The sequence below is a fragment of the Xyrauchen texanus genome, chromosome 21 (assembly GCF_025860055.1).
Source record: "Xyrauchen texanus isolate HMW12.3.18 chromosome 21, RBS_HiC_50CHRs, whole genome shotgun sequence".
NCBI classification, from domain to species: domain Eukaryota; kingdom Metazoa; phylum Chordata; class Actinopteri; order Cypriniformes; family Catostomidae; genus Xyrauchen; species Xyrauchen texanus.
Genome location: NC_068296.1, coordinates 16,020,061 through 16,044,239, shown reverse-complemented (window position 1 = coordinate 16,044,239; position 24,179 = coordinate 16,020,061). Strand labels below are relative to the sequence as shown.

The 24,179-nt window shown below is 38.5% G+C and overlaps 2 protein-coding genes across 4 annotated transcripts; both read right to left on the bottom strand.

Annotated features, from left to right (window-relative positions):
- Positions 1-1,130: 1,130 nt before the first annotated feature.
- LOC127661817 (uncharacterized protein C19orf47 homolog) lies at positions 1,131-9,140 on the bottom strand. 2 transcript variants are annotated; one of them, XM_052152732.1, is made up of 8 exons: positions 9,083-9,140; positions 6,494-6,581; positions 5,882-5,996; positions 5,233-5,314; positions 4,969-5,082; positions 3,413-3,556; positions 2,753-2,829; positions 1,131-2,638 (listed from the first exon to the last, which is right to left on the bottom strand). In XM_052152732.1, the coding sequence occupies exons 1-8, from the start codon at positions 9,099-9,101 to the stop codon at positions 2,114-2,116; spliced, it is 1,164 nt and encodes a 387-aa protein (XP_052008692.1). In that variant the 5' UTR covers positions 9,102-9,140; the 3' UTR covers positions 1,131-2,113. The 2 variants fall into 2 exon arrangements, with proteins under 2 accessions (XP_052008692.1, XP_052008690.1); XM_052152730.1 differs by having other exon boundaries at positions 5,882-6,017; positions 9,083-9,116.
- A 5,698-nt stretch (positions 9,141-14,838) lies between these two features.
- fosb (FBJ murine osteosarcoma viral oncogene homolog B) lies at positions 14,839-22,085 on the bottom strand. Of its 2 annotated transcripts, XM_052152729.1 has the most exons (6): positions 21,837-22,085; positions 21,484-21,671; positions 19,892-20,224; positions 19,595-19,702; positions 18,874-19,188; positions 14,839-18,734 (listed from the first exon to the last, which is right to left on the bottom strand). In XM_052152729.1, the coding sequence occupies exons 1-6, from the start codon at positions 21,898-21,900 to the stop codon at positions 18,669-18,671; spliced, it is 1,074 nt and encodes a 357-aa protein (XP_052008689.1). In that variant the 5' UTR covers positions 21,901-22,085; the 3' UTR covers positions 14,839-18,668. The 2 variants fall into 2 exon arrangements, with proteins under 2 accessions (XP_052008689.1, XP_052008688.1); XM_052152728.1 differs by having other exon boundaries at positions 14,839-19,188.
- Positions 22,086-24,179: the final 2,094 nt, after the last annotated feature.

The window sequence follows — 24,179 nt, the reverse complement described above, 5'->3', positions numbered from 1 at the left end:
CTCAAGCTCCATCAGGTTGGATGGGGAGCGTTGGTGCACAGACATTTTCAGATCTCTCCAGAGATGTTCAGTCGGGTTCAAATCTGGGCCACTCAAGGACATTCACAGAGTTTACCACATGTGGACTCCAATGAAGTTGTAGAAACATCTCAAGGATGAGCAGTGGAAACTGGGTGCACCTGAGCTAAATTTTGAGTGTCATGGCAAAGGCTGTGAATACTCATGTAGGCCTACAAGTGATTGTTTTTTTTTTTTAATAATTTTGCAAAGATTTCTAACAAACTTATTTCTTGTTGTCATGATGGGGTATTGTTTGTAGAATTCTGAGGAAAATAATTAATTTAATTCATTTTTAGAATAAGGCTGTAACATAACAAAATGTGGAAAAAGTGAAGCGCTGTGAACACTTTCCGGATTGTTGGCTGCATATGTATTCTGCGCAAAAGCAATATATTTTGAGTTTACGTCTATGAATCATTAAAAATAAAACATTCAAATACATATGTTTGGGTGTAGTTATAAATTGTAACTTGGATAGGGCTATAAATATCTCTATATATGATTAATAAAATAACCCAATTGGACACATTGAGGTAGCTTTAAAAGGACAGAATCTGCGATGAACTGCTGGAGTGTGCCTTACGTTGAGCCTCCAACAAATTGCTTGCACTGCTGTAAATATACAGGCTTCACCATCCGTGTCATTGATTATTAGCACATGCATTGCAGGCAGGTCAATGTATCAGTATTGTCTAGAACATCAGTCGAGTCTTCTGCTCATCTCTGATGAACCTCCGCCTCGTTTGATTTGCTTTTGATTTTTTTAATAAAATTTCTATTAAATGTAATTTCATATCTTTTCAATGATCTTCCACGTTAGACTAATTATAAATGAAAATGTCTCAAAAGACTGAATGATCTGTCTGAAATTGAGGCTGCTTCCGATAAGATGAATACATCAAACTGTTTTTCTTCTGCTCCACTCAAAAACATTCTTTCTGCCAAAAAGGCATTCAAATGTGCAATGTGCCTTTTTGTAATTACATATGTTACAAAACCCTTAAACTTCCTTAAAATTGTCATTCCCAAGACAACTCATTTTTCACCAATATTTTTTAAAACTTACCCACTTTAATTGTTTTCTGTTATTATTCCTTAAATCTGTACAATGTAACAAAGTTCTTTCGAGATGTTTCAAATTAATATATATAAACGGGAAACATAACATAAAAAATAAAGTGAAGGTGAATTCATATTACAAAAGGATTACTAGTGGCTGCTGTATTGAGCATGTATAATGAGGTGCAAACATACACAATACACAAAGGTCCACCTCCACGTTTGTTGCTTGGTAACAGCATGCAACTACCAATATTATTTCAGCTTTACTTGTCCAAGTAACACTTAACATAGCAATGCTCCACTGGATGGCATTTCAAATTAGGAAATTTTATAGAAGGGGCTCTTTAACATGCTGATAATTTGTGTCTTCAACAGTTCAAAATAAGTCTAAAAGGCACATTAAAGGATATGTGCAGTTTTAAGCCATTTAAAGGTGTCGTCTTAATTCGAAATATTAGCTGAAATCAGGGAGGCAAATGAGGGTTGAAGAGGAGCTTACTGGACCATATTCAAGGACAATTCTGTAAACTGAGGTGCTTGTGGTAAACACAGAACATGCTTTCAATTAGAGCTCTTGGCTCATATAGTAAAAATCAACATTTCAGGCATCTGACGCTTGGTGGCATGCATTATACAATTTTGGAAAAATTTTGTAATCTGGTAAAAACATTTCACTCAGGAGAGTAGCTATAAAAGTAGGAGTGATGGAGAGTATGATTCACATAACCAAACATGAGGTACGCAGCTTGATATTTAAGCAGATTATACAGGGCTTCATTCCACACCAATACAACTAATATTGTAACTGTCCCTTAAACTATTACCATTATCATAACCCTGTATGAGCAACAGCACTTTCCAAACCAACAGGGGGTCATCATAGAGTTTATCCACTCTACACTCTCACATGGAAATTGGGTACCCTGAGAGTGAGGCTCAGGTGGGCAAATAGGATTTAAAAAGGGGAAGTTGGATAAAAAGTTTCTTTGCACTAGGGTTTCCTGGCGCCCAGTCTCTTGAATACACTGACTGCTCCAACGTCCATCTGAGCCCCATGACAGTCACCTGTACTACTGGTGACCTTAGGGCTGGCCAGAGCAAAGCTGCCCTGGGCCTTGCTTCTGCTACTTGTGACGTGACTGTCTTGGGTATCTGCAGACTGACTGACAAAAGAGGTTGAAGAGGTAGGGTTGACTGAGGGAGCCTTGCCCAGTCGCTGTAATACACCCAGTTTGGGTGTCCCCTCCTGTTTCGAGGAGGTAGAAGAGATAGGTGGTGTACTCTCAGATAAGGGAAGTTTGTACTTGGTCCCTAGCCGACGTAGGGTGAGGGGTTTAGATTTGGGGGTTACAGTCTCTTTTTTGGAGGAAGGAGATGACCGTTTTAGGACACCGGCATACTGAAGCACTGACCCCTCACCATCACTGTCATCATTCTCAAAACTATCAGCGACAACTCCAGTCTTTCCCACAACCTTATCTGCTTCGCCAAGTCGGCTAAACACACCAGTTGGTTGCTGCAGAGCAGACAGGGAGATAAATGCAGAGATTCAAAAAAGTTAATAAATGTCTGACACTGGATTTTTTGCTTTTGTGTTTATCTGGTGAATAAAAATTTTATAATTTCTCACCTTATTGACTGTTGTAATGTCTGCTTTAGACTCTGCCCCAAGTCTATCAAACACTGAGGTACGCTTTAGAACCTTGGCTGTGGCAATGAAATGAAATATAAAATCACATTAATCTTAATTTTATAAAATGTACATTTTCAAGTTGAGCATGCATTCTATGGGTGGGTGGTATGACAAATCTTATATGGGGGGGAAAATCAATACAAATAGGTTAACATATTATATAACCATCATGTAACGCCTATATTTGGAAACTCTAATCAGTGAATTAAATACTTTATAAATTAAAACTACTTGTATAATTTTCTCATCATTTGGAGATGGACAAATATATTCTAATCACTTAATAATAATTAAAAAAAAATAATCAACCTTACCAAAAAGCTACATTTAACATTATGCCACATTTCAATCTGATATGTTGTTAAACAATATTATTATTAATGTAAACTTTCCTCAAGAAGCTCAAGATCTTCTCAAAGCAATGCAACAAAGCAAAGAATACATGAGTAAAAATGTGATCGTATGAACAGGACAAAAATCTACCAAAACCAGCACTCTTGTTTATGATTGAGAGCAAAATCGCAAACAAGTTTGGGCATTTCAAACAGCAGTAGCAGATGAATATGATGGCTCAAAAAGTAAATTAGCTTAGGGAACCTTTCTTGTCCTGCATTGCAAGGATGCATTGAGTGCAATCTGTTGTGCCTTTTGGCATGTTTATGATGTATTTCCCCTCAATTTCTTTAGTTACCCTCCGGCGCTTCACTTGCAAACCATTTTCTTCTGCTGGTTGGCTGGGCACTAGAAGGTGAAAACAAAGAGACACAAACTTTAAATTCTTAATTTTCCATTAAAGGATATGACTGTACTTTCTCCTATCTTAATATGCAGAGACAAACTTTAAAGGAATGTTCCAGTTAAACAACAAGTTAAACTCAATCGACAGCACTTGTGGCACAATATTGATTACCACAAACATTTATTTTGACTCGTCCCTCCATTTCTTTAAAAAAAAAAAAAAAAAAAAAAGAAGAAGAAAAAAATCATGGTTCCAGTGAGGCACTTATAATCAAGGCGGGTGTCCTGGTCCTTTAAAATAGTAAATGCGATAAATGCAATAATTTTCTTAATAAAGGCTTTAAATGCATTAAAGTTTTAAATGTGACCAAAATTTGATAATCTTTGATTTATAAATGATATATATATATATATATATATATATATATATATATTTTTTTTTAAGTTTACACAGTACAAGACATTGTTTGCAGTGCTAGCATTTTGCCTGTTCAGTCATCATTTCTTTTTGTGCTCTCTCAAAGATCTGGAAATCTGGAAATATCTGATTATTGGAGGGGACTTACTTATAATATATAATTATTTTAGTGTGATAAAATAATTTACTAACCTTTTCTGTGTAATGTTATAACCAATTTTACAGCTTTTTTACCATGACGATGTAATGTTAACAAGCACTAAAACCCTAAAATGACTGTAACATTTTTTAGATTTAAACACCTTTACTGCTCAAATAATACACAAGTTTCAACAGAATAATTAATGTAAGTGCTTTTATAAAATTAAAAGGTTCACATTTGTGTTTAAACCCTCCAAAAATTGGCCACATTCACTTTCATTGTAAGTGCCTCATTGAAACCGAGATTTTTGCTTTTTTTTTTTTTTAAGAAAAAGGAGGGATGAGACAGATCAAATATTTGTGGTAATCAACATTATGCAACAAATGCTGTTGATTGAGCTTAACTTGTATTGAACCTGGAAGATTCCTTTAAGTAATTTGTAGGTTGATGTCCCTGAAAAAAGCAGTAAACACTGTGTGGGCTTGTGGCGCTATCAAAACATTGCTCTGTTTGAACATCCTGAACAGCCAGACATAGCAACATTTGTTCAACCAATGGGCTAAATTTGGTCCAGGACTCTCTATAGGAGACGTTTGGAATGTTCAGGAAACCTGTTTGAAAACAGCAATGACTTTGCTATTCCGTTTGGTGGTGCAGAAATTACACACTTAGCTAATGGCGTAGAGATGGCACATTTCGGTCACATTTGACCAAAATCTACAACAGGCCACTTAGCTATGTACTAATAAGCCAATAATCTGTGTGGTCAAAGACTAGCATGTGGATTACATAAACTCAGCACAAAACATTTCAAGACATCTCTACTTAGCTACCATAAAATCCAATAATATGTACCTGTTTTGGCACTCGTATTGGAGACCGTCACTGATATTCGGTTGTCAGGGCGCCGAGCAGGCGTGCTTGGTGGGGAGTCCCGGCTCAAAGCATTGGCAATCATGCGTGTGGCAGCTGTCAGGGGAACATGAAAATTGCAAGAGCAACAGTTTCAGCCCACTCAGACAAAGATAAACATTTCCTGTATGAGCAAATAGTAGAAGAACTGCAGGAAAACAGTACATTGAGGCGTCCAACCTGGAAAACAACATGTGAAATACTTACGAGTGTTAGCAGTACGTCTCAGTTCAGCCTGTACACTAGTCTGTCCAGAAGAAATGGCCTCACTTGCCATTTTACACATATCCTGAATTAAGAGGCAAAAGGAAGGGCAGTTAATAGGTATAGAAAAAGAAGCATGTCCATGCATGGTTAAAGACCAGGCAATTTTTTGTTTTTTGGCACATTTAAAGACCTTGAAATAGGGGCCTGGGTAGCTCAGCAAGTAAAGACGCTGACTACCACCCCTGGAGCCGTGAGATTTAATCCAGGGTGTTCTGAGTGACTCCAGCCAGGTCTCCTAAGCAACCAAATTGGCAAATTTGCTAGGGAGGGAAGAGTTACATGGGGTAACCTCCTCGTGGTCACTATAATGTGGTTCTCGCTCTGTGTGGCGCATGGATGCCGCGGAGAACAGCGTGAAGCCTCCACAAATGCTACATCTCCGCGGTAACACGCTCAACAAGCCACGTGATAAGATGCGTGGATTGACGGTCTCAGACGTGGAGGCAACTAAGATTCCTCCGCCACCTGGATAGAGGCGTGTCACTGCGCCACCAAAAGGACCTAGAACGCATTAGGAATTGGGCGTGCCAAATTGGGGAGAAGAAAAAAAAAAAAGACCTTGACATTTTTTTTTTTTAAGTGCACTCACCTGTCTATACACATGCTTGGCATGTTTGAGAATGGCTATGATGTCCCCGATGACTGTAATACCCAAGTCCATCATTATCTCCTTACTGAGGTCCATGAGCATGTTCTTCTGGATCCTGAACAGACAGCAGTTTAAGCTAATTGGCAACACACACATAATGTGCTCTATATGAATAGCCTGTTGTTGAGAATTTTGCCCATTCACATTCCATTAAAAACTCAAACACAGAATATGAGGAAAACACTCCCAACAAATCTTGAATGGTAATTACATTAAAATATACAGTTAATATACAGCAGAAAATATAATTTAACACAGGGACCAGACAATTATTGAAAACATAATCGTTTTGTATTTGATGTTAATTACATTTCATGGATAAGAGCTATCATTATTCATAGAGCGAATTTTACTTATTGGTTAAATTAAAAATCATGACAAAATGCTGTCTTATATGGTTCTCGAAAAATTTTCCCCCATATAACTGAAAATATGCCCCTTAAAATGTAATCCCAAAGGCAAATATTGTTGTATGTTTACTATAAAATATAATTTCTGACACTGACAATTTTTATATTAAAAGGTAACATTTTCTTAGAATGACATGCTTACCTGTTATCAACAAATGACATGGCATAATTGACAGCCAGTCCAGGGGGGATCCCACAGTCTTTGAAGAACTGGATCCACTCTGAGGTGGCTATAGGATCAAAGAAAATGTGTTTATATACATTCTCCAGAACAACTGACATTTTAAATAAAACATAACTCTGTGTGCATGCTATTTATTTTGCAAAATGAATGGAAAAATGTAGGCTATCAGAAATGTTAAAGGCGGGGTATGTGATTTTCTTTTTTGACCATTTTTTCAAAATAACTTGAAATCCTATTCCTAACCCACTTACTGGCTGTAAATTAGAAGCACTGAAATGAAAATTAAGCAATTTAATCATCTGTGGAACGGGCAGGACTCGAAAAACTCCAGCCGATCATTTTCAAGACCATCTAGAATCATTGGACAGAAAATGTGTCAATCAAACGGTCGTACCATGCCCCCTCCCCCACCACCCTGGCTGCGTGTCCCGTTCAGTGCGCATACTCAAAGCTCGTGACCCAGTAACAGGAAGTGCAAGTCGCCCGGTACAGAGAGAGAGAGAGAGAGAGGAGAAGGTGTAGTTGCTTCCGTTTGTAGAATGGCAGACAAGACACCATCACAGAAAAGAAAATCTATTTTCGAGAGAGCAATTGCGAAAAAAACGGCCGAAAGAGAAAGGTCAAAAACAAGGGTCATTCTAGGCGATGCTTTTAAACGCTGGCGGCAACTGAAGGACCAGGAAGGACTACCAACAGATGCGGCTGTGGCATTTTTTCTGCTTGACAGGTGAGAAGCCGATTAACTAGTAGTATTTAATCAGGGAACTGTCTTTACTGACGATATGCGCATGAGAATTGTAGCTGTTCTAACGTTATAGCCCAGCCATATGATGAACTAGCTAGCTAAACAACCTGTTTGGGGAGGAAGCTGATGTGAGCAATTGTATTTATGTATGGAAAATAGAGCTTTTATAGTGCTAGTGGGGTTGTTCCACATTTCTGTGAATCCTGTTTTGAATAGAAGACCGCTGTATAGACGCCAGGGCTGGCTATGTTATTTTTTTTTTACAGTTTTGAGAAAATCAGCTCTACACCTTTCAAGAGTGGTATGCGACCCCCTCCTCCTGCTGTGTCAACAATTTGCATCTGAGTTTTCGCTCGTGCATGATTGCGCGTCCATGTTTTTCGAATGGGTGGAGTCAGGGCCAGCGTTGGAGGAGAGAAGGTAGGACCTTATGAGTTGTGTATTTTCAAAATCTGCCGGCCGTTTTGCAAATCACATACCCCACCTTTAAATGCATTGATATAAGGTGGACACAAGGGACAGGAGGTAAGAAGCATTTGTATCTGGACATGCATGACACAGAGAGAACATATGGTCAACCAGAGCAGCTGGGTGTTATTTTTGAAGTTATGAGTCTAGTGTCAGTATCTAAATTCTCCTGCACAGGGCTAACTAAACTAAATGGATACAGCCGAGAGTGTAATTACAAATATTTGTTTGACTTAACAGGCATATAAAGTTTGCATTATTACCAATTATTACTTTTCTGTTCAACATTCACAACTCAGTCTGTCACCCACAGAGAAGACAATATTATGAACGATATTGCACTTTAAAAAACTCCTCCTGGCTCTCGGTTGGGCGCATGGTGTGTGTGTGGATGCCGCGGAGAATATCGTAAAACCTCCACACGCACTACGTCTCCGCGGTAACGCCACGTGATAAGATGCGTTAATTGACGGTCTCGGAGGCATCTGAGATTCGTTCTCCGCACCCGAAATAAGGCGAGTCATTACGTCACCACGAGGACTTAGAGGGAGGGCATTGGGAATTGGACATTCGAAATTGGGGGAGGGAGAGAGAGGGAGTATCTATTTGTATCACTACTCAGTACCAAAGTGTATTGTTATTTTTGTTGTATAGAAGTGTTTCGTTTGATGTTTTTACTTAAATAATAAACATTTGTTTCCTAAATATTTTTAAGAGGAAACAGTTTCATAAAATCAGTAAGGCACTTGAAGACTGGTCATATTGTGAAAATAAGTCACGGCCTCTCGTGTTGCTTAAAAGCATTTTCAGTGAATTGCTGTATTGACGCGTTTACATATATTAAGACCACTTTTTACTTTTGAACAAAACGCATACTGGCCTGCGGACATTTACAAATGATAACAAAAGTTATAAATAGCCAATTAAAATATATAAAATAACTATATTTAGCAAGCTTGTTAGGGTGTTCTCTGGACCCAAAGGTACTCCCAATGCCCGCAAGGCGAAACATTAGATTGCAGTCTATAAAATTACAAGAAAACAAAACAAATAATTAAACCGCACAAACATGTTTAACTCTATATAAGTATATGAAAAACTGAGTATGTGGGATAGATGTTACATAGTTAATATGTAAAAACGAGACAATGGTGGGCCCTGTTTCATCAACCACAGTCGCGATTGAACCCAGCCATTCGATTGTGCTTTAGCGCCATGTGAGACATTCTCCTCGAAAATTCCCATCGCTAAGAGCTTAATGTCGATTTAAGTCGCAAACTGAACGCATAGATGACCACTTTCCATACATGATGAGGGTCATTTCTTTCTCTTACCCGTTGTGACGGTCGCCATCTTCCCATGGAAAAATCAACGAAATGCGGAAATCTTGTGACGTAATTTCCTCTTCTTCGTCTTCTCATTAACGGCGGTTCGCAAACTTACAAGTGCATTTACCGCCACCTTCTGTTTGCTTGGATCAGAGACTGACTTTCCACCGGCGATGCGTATTCAGCTCCTCTGGCGTTAAATAAAACAAAATATCCCACGTTATACACATGTTCCACAGTTTCACTTACTCCACACAATCCTGATGTATGTTCACAGTTTCACTTACTCCACACAATCCTGATGTATGTTCACCTATTAAACATGTTGTGCTATTTAACCCTGTATACCCCAATCTTCTTTACTGTTTCCTCTAGCTGGCCTACCTTTTCCTACCACAGGTTAAATATCTCACCCCTGAATTCCAATTTGATTTGCTTGTCTCTTTATTATTGTTTTGAACTCTGATCTACTGTATGGAATTTGTATATCTACATCACTTCTTTCCATTGCCTCTTTCACCAGCTTATCAGCAATTTCAGTTCCTCCTACCCCTACATGAGTTGGAAACACACACACACAACATTTTATATTTCTTTGTTCTAAAATATACAAGTTCTGAAGTATTTCTACTGCAATATCCTGCCTACTATTTGATTGTTGAACTTTGTAAATTTCAAACCACACCCCCCAAAACATTACTACTGGTACCTGACACAATAGCTACTTTATCATATAATTTACGATTTAACTAACAATTAACTTTTCTCTTTGTGAAAACCACCATCTGCCTTTTTTCAACAGAAAATTTGAATCCCCTTTTTGTTTTTACCAATTCTCTACCTCAATGCTTTTTGCAGTTTCCTTTCACAATATTGTATGTTCCTCCCTCCACACCAGAGAGCCCCATGATCAGCAAGCAGAGATTTACTTACTGTCCTTTCGACTTTCAACTACATAATTTATCATAATTATGAACAATAAAGGACTTATCTCCTTAACTGCTCAAGTTTATTTAATATTCCCCCTTCCATAACATATCATAAGCTTTATCTACATCTAAAAAACTGCTATCACTGACTCTTTATTTTGTAATGCTTTCCTATATCATTCTCTAAACACACAATTAAACCAAATGCACTTCTTCCACTTCTAAACCCATGTTATATGGGGAGAAAAATTTCCTTTTTTCCAAATAATATATTACTACCTGCTATCATCCTCTCCATTAATTTGCATAAATGAGATGTTAGCGCTATTGTTTTATAATTTAGTGGGTTACTTGTGTCTTTGCCTGTTTTTATTGCTATTATTAAAGCTTCTTTCCAACTCTGGGGATTTCCCCTTCCATCCAAACTTTATTATAAAACCACCTTTATAGGGACCTAAGTAGCTCAGCGAGAAAAGGCGCTAACTACCACCCCTGGAGTCGCAAGTTCGAATACAGGGCGTGCTGAGTGACTCCAGGCAGGCCACCTAGGCAACCAAAATGGGCCGGTTGCTAGGGAGGGTAAAGTCACATGGGGTAACCTCCTCATGGTTGCTATAATGTGTGGTTCTTGCTCTTGGTGTGGCACGTGGTGTGTTGTGCATGGATGTACTCAACAAGCCACGTGATAAGATGCGCAGATTGACGTTCTTGGACGTGGAGGTAGCTGAGATTCGTCCTCCGCCCCCCGGATTGAGTTACTACACCACCATGAGGACTTGGCATTGGGAATTGGGCATTCCAAATTGGGGAGAAAATAAAAACAAAACAAAACAAAAAAAACAACAACTTCATAGGCCCATTACTAAGATGTTTCAACATTTCATATCCTATACCATCTTGTCCTGGAGTTGATTTTTTCATTTTTCTTAACGCTCTTCCTAACTCTGATAAAGAGAACGGGACATCCAACAAATTGTTCATGGCTTCTCTTGTTCTCATTTTGTTAGGATACTCCAATAATGTCTTCATCATCATTTCCTTACTTTCCTCTGATAAATTCTTGAAACTATTCACTTGAATAATTATGAATGCACTTCTCATTAAATCTGCGTTCACTTTATTACTTACTGCAATGACTTCACACAAGCATAACACATATAAAAGTCATATTCTTTCCGGATACCATAATTTTTTTTGATTGTATTCCAAACTTTCTCCAATACTCTCTCTTAGATTTCCTAATTATCCTTCTAACTTCTGATTGGACTTGTTTATACATTATTAGGCTTATGAAATTATGTTTATTCTTGACTACTGTAAATGCTTTCCTATTCTTTTTAAATGCATTTGAACAATCCTCAGTCCACCATGGAACTATATTCTCTTTCCTTTTCACTTTATTTCTTGGAATACTTTGAGAAGCAGAAAATTGTATAACTGAGTTTATCTCTTTACTCACTTCTTCTATTATACTCTTTTCACTTACCTTACCAGCTTTTTCAAACACCCACCTCCCCATATTCTCGGATTTTCCCTCTTTATCTCTCCTTCGATCCTGAAATAACTGGTGGTGGTGTAGTGGTCTAAACCACATAACTGGTAAACTGGTAACCAGAAGGTCGCTGGTTTGAACCCCACACCCACCACCACTGTGTCCTTGAGCAAGGCACTTATCTCCAGGTTGCTCTGGGGGGATTGTCCCTGTAATAAGGGCTCTGTAAGTCGCTTTGGATAAAAGTGTCTGCCAAATGCATAAATGTAAATGTCTCATGATTGGAAATGATCACTTCCTATTGTACATTCCTTTAATACTTCCCAATTCACAACCCCTCCTACTGAACTAGAAACAATTGTTAAGTCCACTACTGATTCTAATCCTGTTGCCATAGCTATCCTTGTTGCCCTCCCATCATTTAATCATACCATATTCTTTCCTTCTAGTATTCTCTCGATTACCAGTCCATTATAATCTACCCTTTTCCCACCCCATAATGTGCTATGTGCACCAAAATCTCCACACCAAATTATCCTATCCTAATCCTTCAACTTCTTCAAGCTCCATTATGTCTAACATCCTACATGGATTATAAAAGTTACACATTACATAATTTCCCTTCTTGACCCAAATCTCTATTTCCACATACTCCATAATCAACCCTTTTCATATCACTCTATATGGCATACCATATTTGATCAAAATTATACAGCCACCCCCATTTCCTTTTTCCCTATGCCTCCTTACACTACACCACAAACTCCAATCTTGGTTTAAGCCACGATTCCTGAATACAAATCACATTGTTTTTTTTTCACATTTTTTTCTATAATCTTTAAATTCCTGCCTATTTGCCACTAACTTCTTGCATTCCATTGTAAAATGACAAACATGTTTATTATCCAGGCCATGAACCCTGACTATGTTGCATTTCCACTGTCAACTCATCCCTAATCACTTCTCAAGAAATTCCTCTTATTTCAGGAAACTTTTCAGCAGCTTTAACATTGATCTGGATCTTTTCTGTTTTTCTTTCTGTCTGCGCCGTATAGTTGACTACCTCTGCCATAAACAATAAGACTTTTTTTTCCCTACCACCATTTTCCTTATCTATCTTCCTGGTTCCCCCCACTCCAGTGAACCCTTTATCCTCATACAAACTCAATTCAATTTGTTTAGCTGTGGAAGTGGAACCCACAACTTCCACTGCCTCCAAATACTACATCTTATTCTTAATTATTATTTTCTATATTTCCACTGCTCTTTTCCTTGCTTCACATCCTCAAAATGCCACGTTATGCACTCCTCCATAATTAAAACATTTGACTTCTACTGCTACTCCACATTTCCCATAATCATGCTCACCACCACATCGTGCACTCCTCTTCTTGGACTTACATAACATAGCAATGTGTCCATATTTCTGACAGTTACAACACCTTAACGGTGGTGGTACATTTTCCCTAAACAAACTGATAAGCTGTCTATCCTGCTTCCATCTCGATTCATCTGTAATCATCTCACCTCCACAACTTCCCCTCCTTCTATATTCTTCCATTAACATTTCCACCAGAACTCCTGTTATCAAACCACTCACCCACATTTATTTCTCATACTACATTACTACTAATAATTCCCTGTTGACATATCACTTTTAGTTTCTTCACTTTGTTTTTTTGCTCCTCATTATTACAAAACATCATTAGAGCACCATCCTGACCATTGCACTCCTAATTTCCCCTATTATCTTCCTTAATTAAGTTGTAAAAATTACTGGACTGGGGCCGGATACACAAAACGTTCATAAGAAGAAATGTCTATTTTTTTATTCCTGAAAAAACATCTTAAGAAAGTTAAGATTGTTCTTAAAAAACCCTTAAGAAGCATTCAGATTTTTCATAAAAATCATAGTAAATAACATCTTAAATTTAGGATAACCTCACAGTTGTCTTAACTCCTAAAAGGTAAGATGTTTAATGAATTTCCTGGATTTTTCATGTTTAGTCTCAAGTCAATATTTCACTGTCCATAGTTAAAAGCTATTTTATTCGTTAAATGAAGCTTAACATTCTCTTTGTGTTTGTTTTTGAGTTGCCACAGTATGTCTTAAGGTCAATATTAGGCAAAAATGGCAAAAAAGAAAATAAATTCTCTAGAAACTCATCAGTCAATCATTGTTTTGAGGAATTAAGGCTATACAATGTTACAAATGTTAAGGTTTTATACAAAGGTGTACACTATTCTTCAAAGACAAAGGACAACTGGCTCTAAAAAGGACAGAGAGATGTGGAAGGCCCAGATGTTCAACTAAACAAGAGGATGAGTACATCAGAGTCCTAGTTTGATATATAGGCTATATAGCCTATATATATATTAGTCTTATTGTGTATTTCCAAATACTTTTTATTTTTATTTTATTTATATATTATCTCTGTCTTGTTGATGAATTGTTTGTGCACTGGAAGCTTCTGTCATCAAGACAAATTCCTTGAATGTGTAAGCATACTTGGCAATAAAATCATTCTGATTCTTCAATATCTGTATTAGCCAACTACTTGTTGACCCTTCCTGATTATTTTTCCCACCTTTTCTTAATACATATACATTTGATGCCCTATAACCTCAATTTTCTCTTCCTCTTCATTTACTGACTAATTTTCATATATTTCCAGCAACTTTCTTCTTCTTTTTGTTTTCTTCATTTCGCTCTTCTCTCGTATCACCGTTTAAATCTTCCTCCACGCCGACCTAAACCTGCCAACGATCTACACGCGTGTCACCGTGACGTAACTTCCTCTCCGTCTTCGGAACAAATCGACTGACCTGAACATTCTGAATCTATCTGTCCGAGGTTACACTGGTTCCAAAACATGTCTCATTTAAAAATGTGTTCCATGCTGCTCCATTAGGTCATGTTGCATGTAATTTAGTAGTACCATAACAGCTGAAACGCTGTTGATAAACGGAATTTTCCGAAGTCAAAATGTATTTTACCTGGGAGAGTTAAGGACACGTTGATTTGTCATCGACTGTCACCATATGAACACATAGGTCAAGAAAAGAAGCTCCTAGTTATTTTTAACTGACTAGAACTCATCGCGCTGCGTTTATTTGATCCACTAGAGTGCAGTAAAATCCCATTAATATCATTACCTACAAACTATATAGGTTTGAGGTATGCCGTCAACGGTCAAGGAGTGTCCATTAAACTGAGCAGCCAAAATTTGATTTACCTCATCACAATATTGTAATGTTTAGAAAAAAATGGCGGAAAAAACTGTAATTCTTTGTGAATATGTTTATTATATTGACATTTTCTTTACAAGAAAAATTGGATGTCATTCAAAGATATTAAGATAGGACAGTACACCTAGTTTTCACAGTCAATGTAACAATATGAAAAGTCCTTCTCTGTTCATTAAAGGGATACAATTATAACATGAAGTGAAATTAATTGGAGAAAGACGCAGTAATGGCAGGTTGTATAATTCACCAGTGTTCTAAAGAAATCATGAGTATCCTTAGCTGTGACATCAAAGCTCTCAGACTGCCATCTGTGTTCTTAATCAAGAATATACAAAGACACATAGTATTGAAAAGCACTATATTTTTCAGTTTTAAATATTTTGCAATGTTCCTTATTTACACCTTTCTTTAATTTCACTTAAAAAAAAGGCAAACATGTATCTGAAACAAGTGGTTGTAACACTAGACCATGATCACTATATATCACTGTCCATTAGAAGATACTACCTATCGAAGTATGCACACTGAGCAAGGAGGCACAGACTTTAACAACCTTATAATGTATTACCATCCATACATTAGGCAAACTAGAAAACAAGTTGTCTCTGTTCTTTATCACACAATTTTGTTGATTTGCTACATGGTTCTCCTAGAAGAGTATCTGATATATTGCAGTCCACTGTGCCAATTCAAAGCACTGTGAATTTGAAAATACCTCGAATGATCATAGCTAGAACATTATAGTCATTATTGTGCAATTTAGTCTAATAAAGAGTTTTTGCAAAGTGGAAGACCACAGAGTCACTGATACTGTATCATTTAACTAACACTTCACATATCCTTGAGCAATCATATCAGAGTCAGGTCTATCATCAAAGATACAGTAACAATATGTTTTGGCATAGGAGTAACAAAAGCACCAACTGCTATAAAGAAATGTTGATTTGATATCAATATAATGTTATAGCATGAAACTATATTGCACAAAATTGGTTAAATAATTATTTTCGATATAATATAATGTCCAACTTTGTGAAATTACAGTTCTACCTTCATTAAGTTTCGTGACACAGCTCTTGAGGTGTCATAATTCAGTTTTCACTACTAAATGAGAACATTATTTCATTAAATGGCTCTACTGGACAGACTGTTGTCCTACAGTTCTCTCCATCTTTGACCCTATAAAATTGGACTTAATTTGACACAAAAACAATGGTGCACTTGTGTATATAAATGTAACATGAAAAGGCATTTCAATTTAAACAACTGTACAGATATTATCTTTTTCATCTCATACACAAAGTCATTAAGAACAATGGCCCTCATCTGTTTTAAAAAAAAATACTTGCAACTATGTATGATGTAGGTAAGCATAATATTCTGATCATGTCCATAGCTTGAATATATAGGGCAGGCCTAAATTTGTCCATCAAGCCCTGAATATTACACACACTCAAAAGGGGTAGACAGCGCACACTGGACATGATAAATCAATATGAAATACAACACCAATGCTTAATTCACAGCTGAAGTATACATTGAGACAATCAATCCATTTCAGTATTTTTTTCTTTAGCATTTTTATTTATTTTGCATTGATAGATATTTTTGCGTCCAGTGTGTTTTGTCCACAGGGGTTGATGAAGATGGGCTGTGAAACCAACCTCATGTTGACAAATCAAGCACAGCAAAAAGCAGTGGACAGCATCCACAAACCATCATAGTCATTTGACACAGTTTGTATGAAAGGCAGTGAGAATGCTTTTCATATTAAGGGAAATGTGGACTGTTATTATTTATTATTTATAATAGAAAAATATATATATGTTTAAACAAGAACCAAGTGCATCAAGCTCTCCCTTGTATCTTCATTGACAAAAATAACATTTTCTGAACATTCATACATTACATTACAATCATTGTGTATATATATATATATATATATATATATATATATATATATATATATATATATACACACACTAAATATGTAAATATATATAAATGCATACATAATGTATAGTTTACATATAAGTGATAACATAAAAAGGTTCATAGTGCACAACATGCCTTTTAGGTTGCCAATATGAGATAACTATGAAATAATAATAATAGCCATAATAAAAAATAACTGTGATAATTGCTGTAAGACAACATTTACAGTGAGGATCAGCAAAGGGTTTACAATTGGCAGCAACGACACAATCAAGAGCAATAGAGAAAAAGCATAATAAAAAAATCAGGAACTCAAAACATCACAGAAAAGTAAACGGTTCATATTCATAAGCACATCCCAGCGTTTAGGGCACTGTTCCACTTCTTCCTTTTGTCTGTAGCCAGCGTTTGTGCTTTTTTCTTCCCTCTTAAACAACCCCCTTAAAGAAATAAAGTGGAAATGTAGTCCTCTGTGACTTCCATTCACAATCAAAGCCTAGAGCTGTGCTAAACCAGATCCACAACTCAAGGATGATGTCAAGGACTTTTAGAAGCACAAATGCCACTCATTCAAAACCAAGAGATTATCTTGTCTTTTTTTGGTCTTTCTTTCTTTTCAATCAGTCACTGATTGACACTAATGGTGGCACTATAACAATAAGAGCCACCCTTGTTTGCAGTCATCTGTAAAGCCTCTTTTTTTTCAGAGTTAATACTATCATTGAAACACAGAACTTAACATTAAAAAAAGCCCCTCTTACTCTCTCAATAAAGTGGAAAGGGTGTAACATTTTATCAAAGCTCTCAGAAATATGAGGACCAGCAAGAGATGACATGTGGTGCAACTGCTGAGCAGGTCATATGGATACTCAATCCAACAGACTAAGATTCTAATTTCTAACCATCTCATACCTTCAGACTCCAAGACCTCTTTTATCGCCTGCCTGTTGAAGCTCCTTTGCTGGCCATGCCAAAGTCTACACTGTGTCTTCACTCATTTAATAAAATACTCAGCACTAAGGAATTATAAAGTGTCCCGTCCCTTTAGCCTGTGTAGCATCTGAGATGGCATGTGCAGTTGTTTGATCTGCATGCTGTCGCTGGTTAGTTAAGGTGTTTTAAAATATCTGCTCATTGTGAAAGGCTTTGAGGTTCCACTATGCAGTGCAGCAGGCCGGTCCATGCGAGGAGAGTTTGTGGTGGTGGGGTGGGCTGGCACTCACTCAAGGTTCCATGGGCTTTCAGGGTCCAACGGGCTCTCGGGGGCTGAAGACTTCAGAGAGAATCAGAGGTACATAGAGACAGGAGAGAGGAGAAACAGGTGTGGAGATGGACAACGGAGGAAGAATAAAGAGATAGATAGGTAGCTAGAGAGTAATGTCAATGTCTTTTTGTCATAGAATTCAGACGATGTGTGGATGAACTGGATGAAGAGAGAAGTGTAGCAAGGCAATCTGGCCCAATAAAAACAAAACCCACAAAAGACACAGAAGTTCATTGCTGCCTTTTTTGCTTAGACAAATACACTGCAGGCAACTGGCATGGATAGAGAGAGAAGGGAGATGGTACACCAATGTAAGCTGGAGCAAGAAAATATAGAAGCAAGGGGGAGTGTGCTAATGTGTTTTCATTGTTATGTGTCACAAACCAATGACAATTTAAGTGTGTGAGAGTTTGTGTGCATGGGCCAGTGACTCATCTCGATATTAAGCCTGAATTCATTGTGAATTAATATACACTTACATAATCTGATGAAGTCATTCAGATGCTAACGCATCTTAATTTAAAATATCAGGGCCTTAATGTATGAGGTTGTAAAAGATTAATACAACCTTGCTGAACGTGGGTTGTCGAGCCCAGTTCATCTGCAACAGAACAATGCAAATTCAATATTTAGAATTTGTTTATGCATATTTGTGTTTTTGTTAATAGGGAAGCGGAGGCAGAGAGATGCAGAGCTCTCAAAGTGCAAGAAGCGAGGGTGAGTTCAGGGAATCAGAGGACTGATCGCTGCTGCTGGTTCGTTGGTTAGCGCTGACCCCGCAGGCTCCCTCTGGGTAGGTGAACACAAATGAAGATGTGTATGAGGGGATGTAGCTGCCGGCGTCAGGGTTACCGCCACCGTCGGCAACAAGGCACGGGCCGTCCGGCACCGGCTGGCCCTGCCCATAGAAAAAACTAGAAAAGGCTACCTCCTGCATCATCCCTTGCTGAAGTGCTGGGACTGGCTGTGTCGGCGTGGGCTGTGATACCGGGACGTGGTGGTGGTGGGACGAGTAGGAGGGTGGCAGGTAGAAAGAGTCCTCCTTCACAGTCAAGCCTACCACAGAGACAGAAGCTGTCTGTGGGGATGTCTGCTGCAGTTGCGCAGGCGGCTGGTCCTGATAGGGGATTTTACAGCCAGGCTGGTGCGCAACCAGGACAAACTCCAGACGCTCCTTCTCCTTTTGCAGCTCAGATATCTCTGCCTCTAGCTCAGCCTTCTCCTCCTCCAACACGTCTGTCTCCTTTGGTTGGAGAGACAAGAGGACGACACAAGGGGATAGCGATTACATGATCATAAGAAATTAGGACAGGAAAAAAGGGTACCCTTTTAAAAAGCAGTTGCACAAAAACAGAAAACAGAAATACAATGATTGCTTGGAGGGAGCTCCATTTTCTTAATTGTGAAATATAATATTCCCAGAATATAATAACTATGGTTTATACACTCTTTGTTTAAACTAGCCCCTTCTAAATACAATCTGAAGCATCATGCATATGTGCATTGGTTATGAGTATAACAGCAACTTGGCAACATCGACATTTTATGAGTGTAGCAATTATCATGCATGTTAGTAGCAACAATTTGGTAATGTAACATTAGGTAGTTTTGTAACAAATGTAATTATATTTAAGTACAGCATCGCTCACCGACTGTAACCTGTCTGTGAGCTCACGCCGACGGTTCCTACACTTAGCGGCAGCCAGTTTATTTCTCTCTCGTCTAACACGTCTTTTCTCATCCTCCTCAGGGTTCAGCTGGAAACATGAGAACAAATTGATCATCTTATTTAACCTTGTGTCATGTAGATCATATCAAAATGTATCTTTTTTTAATCAGTTGAAACCAGACAAGTAAAAGCAAATGGTCAACTATATAAAATCATGCTCTGAACTTTTGGCTCTGATTAAATATAAACCATCCCATCCATCATGGTCCTCACTCACCGTTTCATCTCGTGTTCGGCGCCGGCTCCGAGACTGTCGCACTGGACCAGGAGTATCACAGCTTGGTGGGGTGAAGCCTCCACTAGTAGAATAGCTTGTGCCTGGCAGGTCATAAGGATCCAAGGCAACAGGCTGCATCATGGTGCTGGAGCCTGTGCTGCTTTGCCCTGGCGCCATGGAGGAGATGAGAGTGGGCTGCACCATCCACTGTAGATCTTGGCTGGTGGTGATGGCCGTCACTGTGGGTACAAATGAGCTGGGCATGTCCACCCCTGCCCCGGTGCCAGCTGACCCTCCACCCACCCCTACCCCACCAGTGGCAGTAACACACTCCTAGAAAACCAAACACATAAACAGTATAAAAAATTGGGCCTCACCTGCTTGCCTAACCATAACCCTTCTTAAAGCTGGGTTTTCTAGTGCTTCTGTGAAAAGATAATGAAGCTTTCCAGTTGTATTTATATTACTTGGATCATTTAGACATAGAGACTAAGGGTTATCAAAAAGCAACACAAATAAGAATATAGAGATGCAGCCTTATCAGAGTTGGCTGTTGGCTGTATAAATTAAAATATCACATTATTTTTTTATTATGAATGTCTCCCAGTAAATTAGTAAACTAAACTGCAAAATCATAATATATTTTATTAACCAGGAAGATGGCTCTTACAAGGACTTTGACTAGGCGGTTGCAGACACTGGACTGACATTAAATAAGAAATGTAGGGACTGTATAAACAAATAAATATTAGTGAGATAGTGAGAGAGATATTATATTATAAACACTGATAAGCCACATATAACTGTGTTGAGCATATTATGTACAGTTGTAATGGCATCTTATCAATATCTTGAGATTTGTAAATAATAGTTGTGCATAGCTCTCTGTTAAAAGGCTGCGAAACAGATTTAGAGGTTATATACCTATATCGGTATGGTTTCTTGTTTCGTTCAAATAGATCAGCGCAGTGATGCCAAAGAGAATAGGCTACCATGTTTCATTAATATTCATATGAAAGAGTTAGGCAAAAGGCCAATCAGCTTCGAAGACGTCACCGTAGCCAATCGCAGGCCTCGAATCTAACCTCCCCTCGCTGTTCCTCCGCCCCCGTCACACCCCCGGAGTTCCCCTTAGCAACGCAACGTAACACTCCAAAATAGAACGCATTGACGTCACGTCGAAGTCGGAGAAGCGCGAGAAGGAGGACTGTGAGCGAAGGCGGAGCGTTGTGAGCGGACTTCGGAGAGTTCCACAGCTTTGTCATCCGTTTCGCGGCGTGCTGTAAACCTACCACGTTGCTACCTGCCTGATTCAGCGCACATGCTGACTTGTCAGTATACTCTGCGTAGCTTTTCGAGTGTGCACGCTGAGCGATAGCAACAGCATTGCTAATCTATTCACTCAGACACATTGCAATGCATTCCCCTGGCTACATGCAACATCGCTTCGCTATTTGAACTGCTGTTTGCAGACCAAAGCCAAGCAAATAAGACAGCGACCATACCATTTCACTTGGTTAGATGCAGTTAGATAAACATGTCTTTATACAGAAAAACACGACATTTATACAGGGTTAAATACTGTGACTTACGTGCGGTGCGCCGGTGGTGGGCGGGCTCCCGAAGGATTCCACGGACGACAGGTACTGAGATTCAAGAGAAGGAGACGAGCTTCCACGGGAGCCGGTATCGGGGTCTCCGGGGAACCCCTGAAACATCTCCCCAGTGGAGCCGAGAGAAGCCGAAACACCTACTGTGCCCGGCGAGAACGGGATGTCACCTGTCACCAGCGCATTTTTGTTAGGACATTTACTATTCTCAAACATTTGCTTTTGTAAACTGTAATGCACGAATAAAAGAGAAAGTGGATTTATGCTAAAATGTGTCGGCGGTGAACAGCATCAGGTCAAACTTCGCGTTATATTTAAACTCGTAAATCACCTACCGTAAAACTTTTTACTTGGAGTCTTTGTCAAGATGCCCTTAGTCTCGTTCCAAAAGAGTTGCATTAAGACGTCAATCCAGTTCCTGCTGGAGGAAACTTCAAAATTCCAATCTCTCCATGGATAATCCGTAAAAATGTGTGTAATGCTCCCTTTGAAATGTGCATTTATAAATCCGTAAAATAATCCGAAATGTGTTTATTACAAACGGGAGTAAAATATGTTATCGGCGTTTCGACAGCAGCTCTTCTTGTTGTGAATGAAGCCAGAGAACGCATTGTAAAGTAAGGCGTCCTGGCTCCGCCCCTTACTGGTGTTCCGCTGACGTAGATGCCCATATATGGTCCAAAAGCAGTGTTTTTGTTTTCAGGTATCTAAGCAATATGACGTGTAAGGGATTCCCTCACCCACAGTAAAAGACAGCTCGCTCGCGGTCAAGAATAGGCACAGTTACTATTTCTTCCACGATTTTCTTTTTTTTTTTTAATAATTGTTACATGGTTTAAATGGACAATATTTAGAAATGACACGGTTTGAAAAAAAGAAGAAAAAATAAAGTAGCTTTATTCGATTTCCATGTATCTATCAGGTTAAAATAAACACATTTTATCCTTATCGCAGTTAAGATGTATTTTCTCCTAAATGATCTTACAATCAATCAGATGCACAACATATTTAGTTGCGGTTAGATACAGATATTATCACAACAAAGAAACGTCCATATTAGTCCTACATAATCATACAATTTTTTAAAGGTTATTAAATGGTTTCTGGTGGAAACTGTGCATGTTGTCAGTAACATATAAAGAGATAACAATAAGCAATCGTTAAGATAATTGAGGAAGTCGTATGTTTTGCTGAGGTAGTGGTTAAGCTAAGAAGGGAATCCCGCTTTCAACAGTTTTGACTGTAGCTACTGTAAACTTTCTCAGCGACACGCCCCACGGAATCCCCGATACACTGAAGTTTCCTGCGTCGCTTGCAGTCTTGAGAACCGGTCGGGGCAGAGATTTACATAAGCCTACCAGTTGTCTATCGTGGGTACATTTGAGAACTGCATCTAACTCTTTTTTTATTTGTCCTACTTACCATACCATTTTAATGTTAAGTATTAATCAAAAGTTTACCCCATTTATGATAATTTCCCATTTAGAGTTAGTATTATAAATAATATTCTAATAAAATTAATTAAAATCCTAAAATCTATAGAAAATGCACGATGATCAGCGGCATTTGTCAGTATATGCACTTATTTTTCAGTAAACAAAGCGCCCATTATTACGACTTAACCCCATTTACAAGAAGCCATGCACAAGTTCCAAGTCGGACAGTGGGCCGTAGTGACGGAAATCATAGTTAGTGCATTTCATGTAGGAACAAATGATTGTGATTCATTGCTCTTTATTGTGTGCATGGAAATGAGCGTGGCTTTTTAGTAACGTAAAGCAAAAATAAACGCAGGAAGGAACTCTACGCACGTTTTAAGAACATTGTGGCAATATAAAACACCATGAAATTTCACCGGGGTAGATGTGCTGCACAATACCGTAGTTTGAGGAAGGGGAAGAGTGGGGATAACAACCGTTAGTCAGCAGCACTTGAACGTCACCGGCGGAGAACGTTCTCTCCAGTGTCAGACATTATTATAACGACCGAACCGGAATGACTAATGCGGAGTACTTGGAATGTGCGGCAAACAGTTTATAAATCCCCGCCAGAACGCCACAGATCCGCATTAATAAACATGTGGCTACGTCAGAGAAATTATGTGGGATGCTTTAAAATAAATCAGATAGGGAGACGTGTCTATAGTTAGCGTTATAACAGTGTGACTGACAGCTCCATCTCTTTATGTTTCTTTGTTATTGTTTGTTGAGCCACATGATTGAAAAATAAACCACTTCGTGACTGAGTTAAAATTCAGTTGATTCACGCCATAATATTTCCACTCCAGTGAAGACAAGTAAAAACGAAAGGGAACAATACGAACGATAATAAACACACTGTTCGCCGTCTCAAATTTCCGTGGTTAAATGCAAAATAAACTATAAAGATTCTGAAAGCAAACAACCAGGCATCTTCTTCAACCGACCCTGCATGTGTATACAACGTTTCGTCGCCTTGGAAACGCCGTTCTCGCACATCTGACGCAAGGACGTCACGACAATTGATACTTTTTTTGTTTTCGCTGCGTAGCAACCAGTTTCCTTGGTAACTCTTTAAGGGGCGGAACAATATGAGTTTTCTCAGACTAGACGAGAGAACTGCGCGTTCACGTGTATGCATAATGTGCACTTAACGAATAGACGCATATTTTAGCTGTTCGTGGTTTTGACAGTCAAAGT